The sequence below is a fragment of the Carettochelys insculpta genome, chromosome 4 (genome assembly GCF_033958435.1).
Source record: "Carettochelys insculpta isolate YL-2023 chromosome 4, ASM3395843v1, whole genome shotgun sequence".
Lineage (NCBI taxonomy): Eukaryota > Metazoa > Chordata > Testudines > Carettochelyidae > Carettochelys > Carettochelys insculpta.
The window spans coordinates 29502279-29514634 of NC_134140.1; the positions used below are offsets into that span (position 1 = coordinate 29502279).

Consider the following 12356-nt stretch of genomic DNA (forward strand, 5'->3'; position numbering starts at 1 on the left):
CTAATGTGAGATGTATAATTTGTTTAATAAATGTAAGCTCTTTTCTCTTCACAGACTGCAAGCATCTGTTTAACAAATGTATTTGTTATTCATAACTAAATTACATTATTACAGTTGCAAAAAATATCTGGCTTCTTAATCACAGTTTGAGCTGCTTTGCTTTCTTAAGATTGACCATATAATTCAGATGCTTTTGTATGTTTTCCTCATCTGGATAAGCATGATGCTTACTAGGTTTCTGACTAGAATGCTCATTAAAAATAAGTTGAATTTGAATGTTCCATAAGTATTTGAACATGCTTAACATTTGTTTCCTACAAGGATTCTTGAAAGTAAAATTTGATCATACAAGCATTTGTGGAAAATGAGTACAAAAGGAATGCAAAATTAATTAATTCAATTAATTCAAAACCTGGAATGAATATTGTTGGAATTTTTGTTTTGCATTTTTCACTGTTCACTAGTTATATTGTGCTATTTGCATGCAGTACTTAAAGTAATTTCTTATCCTGTAAATCTCTTGAAGATAATATTTCTAAGTAAGAGCTATAAAGTAGGAGTTCACCAAACTAAAAGGACATGATTGTGCTACAACAAAGAGTTTGTGTTCAAAAGAGGAACCCCTCCCATAAAATCTCTTGTCACCTCTTTTGCCCTTATGCAATAAATTCTGAGGGTATGTCTACGTAGCAAAAGCATCTCCAGACATATTCAGGTTACTTAAATCCAGCTTGTGTGGATAAAAATAGCAGTCAGGAAAGCATAGACAAGCGTCAGAGTGACTACATACTTAATGTACTTATAAGCACATTAGCTGGATTGGACCGAGTTTTGGTATACTATTTTGTGCACAGCTTTTCCTATGTAGCCATAGTCTGGAATACAGTCAGTTGGGACTTACCCATGTTGCTTCTGCACAAACAGCTGCTGCTTATATTTTGCGTTGGACTTAACTGCCCAAGTAGCCATTTATTTGAAAACAAAGAGGAGTTGGAGAGAGAAAATCATATCTCTCTATTATGCAAAATTAGAAATCAGTAAAATTTGAACTCAGGAAATATAATTAATCTTTTTAGGTCATCAATAATTGCATAAATAACTAAAGCGTCTTTGCTCTCCCTGTGATGTAATTATAGTCTTGTAACTTATAATTTTGTTCTGGTTATATCTACACTACGGTGATCTGTCAACATAAGGTATCCTTGGAAGAGATCTTCTATTAAAACTTCTGTTGACAGATCCCATCCACACTCCAAAGTGGATTGAAAGAGCAGTCCGCTCTGTTGACAGACTGCTTGGCCGTGCTCTCGAGAGAATGGTCAACTGAAAGCTCAGCAAACAGGTCTGCCTGGTGAACCGGAAGCCCTGTCTGTTGATAGAGAGCCCCTAGAGCATCTACACGGCATTTTTGTTCACAGAAACTGTTGACAAAGGTGTTTGTTCTTCTTCGAGTGGTCCCCGTGGGTGCTCCACAATAGGTGTCGGGCTCGCCCAGCGCCGCAGATCGGAAATCTTCCAGCAGTTTCTCCTGGATCGCGCATGCGCCGGCGCGCGCCGCCCCCCTGCGCACCCCCGGCCGCGTGCATGATCCGGTCCCCGCCAGTTCCTTCTCAACCACCATCGGCTGCAGACGGAATCCACTCAGGCTAAGGCCAGAGTCAGATTACTTAGTGGGTTTTTTTTCCCACATGTAATTTGTTGTTTTCGGTTATTATACACACACACACACACACACACACACACACACACACACACACACACACACACACACACACACACACACACACACACACACACACACACACACACACACACACACAAAAAAGACAGAGAGAAAGCAAAGACAAAGAGAATATCAGCAAAAAAAAAAAAAGAAAGAAAAACCTCCTTCTCCGTTCCTCCAACCAATGTCACCATGGCTTGGGCCACCTTCACCCATGCTGCCATGGTCGTCCTTATCATGCTGGACACAGACAAACCACAGGCCTACACCCAGGGGCAGTTCCCCCCCCGACCATTCAATACCCCCATGGGCACTCCCAGTCGGGGACAGAAACACAGCTGTCTCAAGGGGAGTTAATTTTAGAACCCCGACACTTTCCTTCACAATCCTCCAGTGAGCAAGTGTATCATCGACCGCAGGAACCCGAGGGTTCGAGGGAGGTTTATCTTAGTGGTTCCTCCTCATCCTCCCCAGATGAGGCCATGGCCCACGGGGATGTCGCTCCCCCGGATGACCTTAAACAGTTTCAGGAGCTGTTTAAAAGGGTGGCTTTCATGCAAGACATTCAAACGGCAGAGGTGCAGGAGAAACATCGCAAACTCCTGAAAAATTTGAGACCCCCGGCTTCATCCAAAATGGCTATTCCGCTGGACGGAGCCATTCTGGAGTCAGCCACTACCATATGGCAGACTCCGGCCTCCGTTCCGCCTATGAACAAGAGAGCGGATAAGAAATATTTCGTCCCAGCAAAGGGCATGGAGTTCCTCTTCAGTCACCCACAACCAAATTCTTTGGTGGTTGGGTCATCCCAGCAGAGGTCAAAGGCTTCTCAGTACAAATCGGGGGATTGGACAAAGATGCTAAGAAGCTAGAGCTGTTTGGCAGGAAGGTATATTCCTCTCCTATCCTGCTATTGAGAATGGCAAATTATGGGCACACCTAGCAAACCATAATTTTGATAATTACTCCAGGCTTACTCCCCTCATGGATCCACTTCCGGAAGACAAAAAGCCAGTGTTAAAGGCAATTGTTCAAGAGGGCTACGCAGCATCGCGGACGGGAGTCCAGATTGCCCTGGACGTGGCGGACATGGCGGCACGTTCAACGGCTACAGCAGTGGTCATGCGAAGAGAATCCTGGCCCCAGACGTCGGGTATCTCGAGGGACCTACAGGCGAAGATCGTGGACCTTCCCTTTGATACACAAAAGCTGTTTGCAGACTCAACCGACTCGGTCCCTCACTCCAGTAAGGACTCAAGAGCTACACTTAGAACCTCGGGCATTTATACTCCCCCATACAGGAGGGAAAAATTTTATCCTCAGCAAGGACGCTATGCTTACAACCACAGCGTGCTCAATATCAACGGGGCTACGGCCAAGGGCGCTATCAATAGCGGCAACAGTACAGAACTCCTAGGCGACGTGCTCAACAAAGCCGTACGCCCTCGGGTCAGGCCCAAAAGGCAACAAGTTTGATGGGTATGTCGGGGGCTGCACTATCAATACCCTCGCTCAATGCCACTCTCATCTCATGTTCCATCATTGCCTCAGACCGTTCCACTCCCAATGGCAAAAGATCACCACAGACATATGGGTGCTGGAGATCATAGCCACGGGTTACGCGATCCCCTCCCAGTCGCTTCCACCGACGAAGCCTCCCACCAGGCCTCACCTCAGGGACGCTGCCATGAGGCGAGGCTCAAGCAGAAGGTGACTCACCTTATGTTCATAAGGGCGGTGGAAAGAGTGCCGGAATAATTCCAGGGGAAGGTTTTTATTCACGCTACTTCCTACCAGGGAAGAAAACAGGACACTGGAGGCCCATCTTGGATCTCGGGGCCTCAACCGTTACTTGTGCAAGCAACGGTCTCAGATGATCACAGTTGCCTTGATACTCACGGCACTGGACGATGGAGACTGGGTTGCAGCACTCAACTTACGAGATGCTTACTTTCATATAACAATCCACCCAGCACACAGATGCTTCTTCCGCTTCACGGTCGGCCAGGAGCGCTTCCAGCACAGGGTTCTTCCGTTTGGCCTCTCCTCGGCCCCCAGAGTCTTTACCAAAACCCTGGCAGTGGTGTCTGCCTACCTGCACAGACGGGGTGTTTATTTTTCCCATATCTGAGTGACTGCCTGCTAAAAGGGACCTCGAAGGCAGAGGTCTCACGCATGATACGCGTCACAGCGGACTCGTTTCTTCGCGGGGCCTAGTCATCAACCTCGCAAAGTCAAAGTCGGAACCCGCACAACATATAGAGTTCATAGGGGCACGCATAAACTCTATCACAGCAAGGGTGTACCTACCCGACGCCCGCTTCCGCACAATCAGTTTGCTGGTACAAGTCATTACATAGAGCCCCACGGTGCTGGTCTTTAATGTGCCTACAGCTGCCACATGGCGGCAGCGACGTTTGTGGTACAGAATGCCAGGTCACACATGTCAAGCCTGTAGCATTGGCTGGCGAGCGTTTACAAACTGGCATCCAACACTGTCCACAGGGGGGTGTTGCCCACAACAGAGGTGCGCAGATCCCTGGCGTGGTGGGAAAACCCTGAGAATCTGCTGGTGGGGGTGCCTTTTCACCAACCACAAATTTCTATTTTTCTTACTACCGACGCCTCCCACATGGGATGGGGAGCGCACATCGGCGACAAGGTAACGTAAGGGCTGTGGTCCCCTGCGGAACAGACACTGCACATATCCATACTGGAGCTCAGAGCAGTGTTCAACGCCTGCAAACATTTTCGAGATTACCTACATGGCAAAGTAGTCGGGATTCAATACCGACAATACCTCCACTATGTTTCTACATCAATCAACAAGGGGGAGCATGGTCCCGTGCCCTATCTGCAGAAGCACTCCGATCGTGGAATCGGTGCATCGCCAACAACGTTGAAAGCCTCGTACTTGCCGGGCACTCACAACGTGAATGCAGATCAGCTGAGCAGGCGCTTTGCAGTCACGCACGAATGGCAGATCCGCTCCGATCTGCTACAGCGCATTTTTCGTACATGGGGGTTTTCCCCAGATTGATCTGTTTGCCACCCAGTGCAACAAAAAAAAAAAAGTGTCCCCAGTACTGCTCCAGGGCAGGAGTGGGGCGGGAGTCCCTGGGGGACGCATTCATGTTTTCATGGAAGGGCTCCCTACTTTACGCATTTCCCCTGCAGCGCTTATCCGCAAGGTCTTGCACAAAGCCAGAAGGGAGAGAGCTCGCATGATACTCATAGTCCCGCTTGGGATCAGCAGCAATGGTTTCCCTTGCTTCTGCACATGTCGGACCGCCCACTGCTCCCTCTACCGGTGGCGCCGGACTTACTCATGCGGGCTCAAGGGTCCATAGTGCACCCACACCCTCAGGGTCTGCACCTACAAGCATGGCTAATCCAGGGCTCAGCTCCTTAAAGAGCGCATGCACGGAGGGAGCACAGCAAGTCCTGGAATGTAGCCGAAGGACCTCCACCAGGAGGACTTGCAAGCAGAAATGGACTCCGTTCACAGCCTGGTGTTCCGCCAAGCAGTTAGCTCCCCTTGGCGTTCCTATACCTGTAATACTAGAATACTTATTGGACCTCAAGAGAGGTGGGCTTTCTCTATCCTCGCTAAAGGTCCACCTCGCCGCTATATCAGCCTTTCGGCATACAGAGGAAGGGCCCACGGTATTCACCCATCCTATCGTTACCAGGTTCTTGAAGGGGCTGGTAAACCTGTACCCCCCCTTGGAGACCGCTTCCACTATCGTGGAATTTGGACTTGGTGCTCAGCACGCTATCGGGTCCACCTTTTGAACCATTAGCCACAGTTCCCATACGTCTCCTTATGATAAAAACAACCTTCCTCCTTGCAACTACGTCAGCCTGCAGGGTGAGTGAGCTCACGGCAGTGATGGCAACGCCGCACTGCACAGTATCCTCAAAGGAGGAGGTAACCTTAAGGCTGTGCCAGCCTTTGTTCCAAAAGTCTCTTTGGAGTCCAATCTTAACGAGCCAATAGTTTTACCCTCGTTTTACCCGAAGCCTCACAGCTCCGGCAAGGAGGCATGCCTGCATCTCCTAGATGTGAGGAGGGCGTTGGCCTTCTACACAGACAGAACTAAGTCCTTCTGGAAAACGGACAGGCTTCTAGTCTCTCTTGCTCCCGGGTCAAAAGGAGGAGGTCTCTCTTCCCGGAGAATCTCAAAGCACATAGTGTCCTGTATAAAAATGTGCTTCGAACTTCGAAAGACTCCTTTGCTGGCCCCGCCCAGGGCTCACTCCACCAGGGCGGTGGCGGCGTCAACAGCCTTCTTCAAGGGCATTGCATTAACAGACATCTGTAGAGTGGCGACCTGGTCATCCTATGACACCTTCGCCAAGCATTATGCCCTGCCTCGGGTAGTCTAAGAGGATACCCGTCTGTTGACAGCAGTCCTCTCGGGGGCAAGCTGCACATAAACCGATTACCCACCTCCTTACTTGGGTTACTGCTGGGTAGTCACCTTTTGTGAAGCACCCACGGGGACCACTCGAAGAAGAAAGAGAAGTTACTCACCTGTAGTAACGATGGTTCTTCAAGATGTGTCCCCATGGGTGCTCTACCACCCGCCCATCCTCCCCGCTTCGGATCTCTGTCTAGTGTTTTTCAGGAGCATCCGAGGCGGTTGGTCAAGGAACTGGCGGGGACCAGATCGTGCACGCGGCCGGGGGCACGCAGGGGGGCGGCGCGCGCCGGCGCATGCGCAATCCAGGAGAAACTGCTGGAAGATTTCCGCTCTGTGGCGCCGGGCGAGCCCGACACCTATTGTGGAGCACCCACGGGGACACATCTCGAAGAACCATCATTACTACAGGTGAGTAACTTCTCTTTCCTCATCATAGAAAGGCATAACACTGTCAGAAGTGCTGGGTTTTGCTGACAGACTGCCAATAAAATATATTTTGTGTGTAGATGCTCTGTGAGTTTTGTCAACAAAATCCCAGTTTTGTCGTCATAAATCTTTAGTGTAGATGTAGCCATTGTTTGTTCAGTACTGGTCATAGTCCAGTACTGGTCCAGTGTGCTATAAGGATTGTTGAAATATAGCATGATGGAAGACAAAGGAGAAAACCATGATTTGTAAATTTGTTCTTTCATGAGTAAGTTTAAGGTTAATTAGCCTACTAAGATGGCAGATGAACACTATCCAAAGTTGTAAAAATTTATACAAGAGCCTTAATATACCAGGTCACTTCCCCAGTTCTCTTCTGTGTACAATAATTAAATTCAGAGAGAAATGTGGTAAGCTTTAAAAAAGGAAATGGACCTTTTATTTTACATATAAAAGACCTGTCACCAATTTTTTTAGAATGAAAAATTGTTACAATTCAAATGCATTTCTATCTACAAATATTTCTTGAATATATTCCTAAATGAAATTCAGAGTTCATTGTTAAATATCACAAACTATATAATTATGAATGTTGATATTTCTGTTATTAAAAGAAATTATGGACAATTTTTATAAATGTGTGTGCATATTAATTTACATGCCCAATTACCAAAATTTTACATATTAGTGTAATAGTAATGTATGAAATTCTGAAATGTTGGCCCGATATTTAGAACATTGTAACAGACCAAACTGCATATTTTATGTAATAGAAAAGTTTACATATTTGATAAGTCCTTTAGGTCTCACTGACTTAATTTGTTTTCTTTGATTCCAGAGATAGTTTTAGCTAGTTGGCCTTTGTCAAAATTCCAGATGTCAGAGCAAGAAAAGAAATGAAATATCATCCACTGTGAAGATGCAGCAAAGACCTTGTCAGGCGAAACGAATAGATAGACAAAGATAGAATGTGAGAATCCTTTTGTCAGTGTCAGAGACTGGTAGTTGTCAGAACTGAATTGTAGCATAATTTCTTAGTACCACTAAAGTGTATTATAACTAATACTAGAAGAGAGAAGTGTTACAGAGGTAAGGAAACTATCAGTGTAGATTTTCTATTTGCTAATATTTGAGGACTTGAGTAGAACAGAAGAACAGAGGACATTTGTGACAAATGGGATTTAGTAATTTCTTGCACCAGGATTTTTCTTGTGTATATGAGGTAAAGTTCTGGCCTTACTGAAGTCAGTAGGAGTTTTACCATTGACTTCAGCAGGGCCAGACGTTAACCAGCTGCATCTGCCTTTGAGTCTATTTAAATATCTAAGACCATTAAAATATTCTAATTAGTAGGTAGTGAACAAAGGCTTTTATATTTCCATTGTTATTTAACATAGACTGAGTCAAAATAGACTATTCTGTAACAAACAATTGTGTGGCTTCATATAATCCAATTTTAAAAGAGAGGGATAGTAAATGGAAAACAATAAAATAATCTACAGTGTTGGAAGAGGCTCAGGAGGAAAGGAACAAATTAAAGATTAGATTATGCTATAGCATGCAGTGCACATTTTGGCCATTTCTACGTAGGCCACTTTCTTTGAAAGTGTCATGGTAATACATGGCCCAAAATATGCTAATGAGGCATGGATGCAAATTCCCCACACCTCATTAGCATACAGTCATGTGATTTGGAGTCCGGAAGACTATTCTTCCAGACTGCAAAACGCCGTGTAGAAGCGCGGCCCCGGGGGGTCTTCCGGAAGGAAGTCCTTCTTCTGGAGGCCCCTTCTTCCTGAAAATTTTTGGGAAGAAGGGGCCTCCAGAAGGACTTCCTTCCAGAACACACACACACACCCCACGGGGACCGTGCTTCTAAACATCATTTTGGAGTCCGGAAGAATGGTCTTCCAGACTCCAAATCATGTGACTGTATGCTAATGAGGCACAGGGAATTTGCATCCATGCCTCATTAGCATATTTCAGGCCATGTATTATCATGCCATTTTTGAAGAAAGTGGCCTGTGTAGAAACAGCCTTTGATATTAAATTTTATGTATAACAATATGCCAGGTTCATAAATTTTCATGAGTTTGGTCTTCTAGTGTTCTCAACCAAATCAAAGAATTACAATTGAATTTTATATTGAAAGTGACTTCCAAAAATGTAGGGTAATTTCTACATTTCAAATGTTTAATGCACAGAATATGCATCTAGGAGGGCTAGATAGCTCAAAGTATTGCAAAAGTGGTACAGGACCTGACCACAGTGCTCATTGATTTTGGTGGATATAGGGTCCTCTTCTAGAAACTATTATAACAAGTCCAGCTCAGTTCAGCACTGGTGGGGAAAAAAATACCAATAATTGTTTGGTGATCTGTATTAATTACATGGAGTCCTGTTCTTTGTGAACATCACATTTCAACAACATAGTTGTAAATCTTAGCAGAAAGAGCAAAGATTGAAGGGTCCAGTCTAAAATAGTCTTTAGAAGGTCCTCCAGGTCATAGATGAGACTCATTCATGGGCCAGTGTGGGAAAACTTGCTGTGAAACCTGTGCTGTTCCCATTTTTTTTTTTTTTTTTTTTTTGCGGATCACTTGGGGGATGTCAGTCTTCAGGACTTAGTTGCCAACACTTTTCTCATAAATACTAAATTGCTTTATGGAAATTAAACCTAATACAGTGTATAAGAAAATAATCTGCTTCTACAAAAGTGAACATAAGAACAGCTAGATTCTGCATCAGATCAAAGGTCCATCTTGACCAGTGTCCTGTCTTCCTTCAGTGGCCAATGCCAGATGCTCCAAAGGGAGTGAACAGAACAGGTAAACACTGAATGGTTCCTCTCCTGTTATCCATTTCAAGCCTCTGACAAACAGAGATTAGGGACACCATTTCTAACCATCCTTGCTAATAACTATTGATTAACCTAACCTCCATGAATTAATCTAGTTCTTTTTATGAACCCCAATGAAAGTCCTGGTCTTCACAACATCCTCTGGCAAGGAGTTCCACAGGTTGACTGTGTGCCATGTGAAGGAAAAGTTCCTTTTATTTGTTTTCAGCTTGCTACCTATTAATTTCTTTTGTGTTATGAGAACAAGTAAATAATTTCTTTATTTGCTTTCTTCATACTGATCATGATTTTATAGGCATCTATCATATTGCTGCCTTAATCTCCTCAGTTCTAAGCTGAAGCGCTATGCATATTTCCTTTCCTACCTTTTTCAGCAGTGGCTATATAAAAGCTGCTCTGGGAATACACAAATTTGGATGTAAAAAATCTCCATCTCATTTGTTTATTTCATACTTTTTAAATGTAGACATTTTTCAATGTAAAATGAAAAAGTACTTGAATATTTCCACTCCTTTGTTAATGCTTCTAAGCTTACCTGCTATAGCTAAATTGCTTGAAATGTCTATTAGATTGCTTTGAGTCTCAATTTGATTTTTTAAATACATTTTCCCACTTTATTTATTATCTTTTTCTTTCTTTTTGGCCTTCCTAAATCTCTCTATAGATGAATGAAATGCTTAAGAAGGTACAATATATGTAATTTTTAAAATTAGTTATCAAATAACGTTGTTTACTATTTGGGACTTATTTTGGTTTTGCTCTGCAACTTTTTCCACTACCTTTAATGGCACTAGTTCTTCCTCAGTGTTTAACCATATATGTACTGTACAAAGCATGCAAGTTGTTTTATAATTTGATTATATCATTTAAGTAATAATATTTTGTAAGAAATGCGTATTTTATCATTTTAAATTGAAACTATAAAGATAACTACACAAATTCCATACTGTCGTCATCATTTCTGGTTGAGAAGGATCATTATATAAGATGATTTCTTTCTTGGCTTGGATGGCTCGTTACTGAGCAGTGCATGGCAATTCCAATTCAGGCGAGTTCAGAAACAGGATAACACAGCAAAGGGGATGTTTTTAAACTGTATATTATTTTCAGTTAATGGTCTGATTTCTCAGGAACATTCAGGTGCCTTAAAAATGTAAAATATTTATACACACTTTAAGGCCCTTTTACACTGCCAGAGTGGGGTAAAATGGCTTTAGTTTTAAAAAGTCAGGAAATATCCAAAAACTCTATGTACCTACAAAAACCCTACAAAATCAATAATTTTCAGTTGCAGATGAAGAGTAGAATTTTTTCAAAACTACCAAAAGGATTTAGGAGCACATGTTCCATTAACTTTCAGTTTGGGCTTTTGAAAATGCCGCCTATGATCTTTCATTGCCAGACAAGCCTAAATTATAAGGATAAATTGTTTTTATAAATATGCCTTAGACCATTTGTGTATCCGTTATCAGCACTGCACAGTGGTTTAGCTATATGACTCCCATGTAGCGTCAGTGAGAGTTGCACATCTTAAATATGACATTTTGAGAATTTCCCCTATTTTTGTTCTAATGCAGTTATTGCTTTGTGAACATAAATAAGATTTAGTTATTTGAAGTGTCTGATCATAGGTACTCACATTTGAATGCTTAGGTGATAAGTATCCATTCCAACAATCCTTTCTACAGCAAAACTTTCACTAACTTTCAGTTCCTCAATAAAGATGGTACAACCATGCTTAGTATGTACCACATATATGTGTATGTGAGTGCATTTGTAAGTAAACCCAAAAAGCCTGGTTCTCCTCTACCTTACAACTAAATTTACACCTATATAAAGAGTGTGTGAGGTAAGATTTTCAAATGATATAAGATCAGAATTTTATGTCATCTTTGCATTCATTGTGTGTAGGTGTACATAAGCGGCATAGGTTACAAAGTAGTATAGAAAAAAGTTCAACCTACCTGGTTCAAACAGTATTTTTACACAAGTTGTATTATCTTTTGAAGTTTGATACCCAAGAAGATGAGAAGTTGCTCCATGCAGCAGAGAAGTATCAGGCTGAATGTGCACTAAAGTTTCCAAGACGTCAATGTCTGACAACTGTGGTTGACATCAATGGGAAAACAGTTTTTATTACCAGATATATCAAACCTCTGAATCCACCACAGGAGCTTCTTAATGATCACCCTAATAATTCTAAGGCAGCAGCAGTAAGTACTTTATTTAGAAAAAGCAATTCAGTTCTCAAGATATAAACTTAAGAGACTTTATGTATATGTATGGTTTTTTATGTTTGTACAAAAACTTAGACTGCAAGAGAAGAAATGTGGGGATACAAAGTAAAGAAATATTGAATATGAATGGCACAGAGTGAACAAATGATTAGATATTGAACAGCAGCTCTTAGAAAAAAGGAGAAAATAAAAACTTATTTCATAATCTGGCAGATGTAAATTTGCGTGTAAAAACTGAATACAGTTAAAAGGCAAAAAAGCAAAATAAAATGTATGAAAAGCCACAAGAGGCCAATAAAGCACAATCTTTAACAAACACAACATGTAAGAAAGTTGTAGTAGAAATATTACATGTATAATATAGATGAATTAGTGAGGATGTACAGTTAAACAGTGAGAATTCTGCAAAGAATAGGAAAGTAAGTCAGCAGACAGATGAAAAAACTGAACAATATTAGTAACAAGGGGGAAATAGGTAATAGACGTATAAATTTGCCATTTGTTTAAGGTGGTGATTTGGCATAGTCCTTAAGCATGTGTTTAACATTAACAATGTCAGAAGTCCTATAGAACTCATTACTTTGTTTTGGCTTAAGGGAAGAGCAAAGATCTTTTGAGTTGTTAATCTTTCCAAAATATGTATATTCCAGATTTCCTTAATCCAATGTGTCCAGTTGTATTTG

The 12356-nt window shown here is 42.5% G+C and overlaps 1 protein-coding gene across 5 annotated transcripts in view; it reads left to right on the forward strand.

Moving 5' to 3' along the window:
• The window catches only part of CC2D2A (coiled-coil and C2 domain containing 2A), a 140060-nt gene that overhangs the window by 112310 nt on the left and 15394 nt on the right, over positions 1–12356 (forward strand). For all 5 annotated transcript variants that reach the window (XM_074992513.1, XM_074992510.1, XM_074992511.1 and 2 more), the window contains one exon: positions 11446–11649. In XM_074992513.1, the coding sequence (XP_074848614.1) occupies positions 11446–11649 (204 nt within the window). The remainder of the gene's footprint in view (positions 1–11445; positions 11650–12356) is intronic.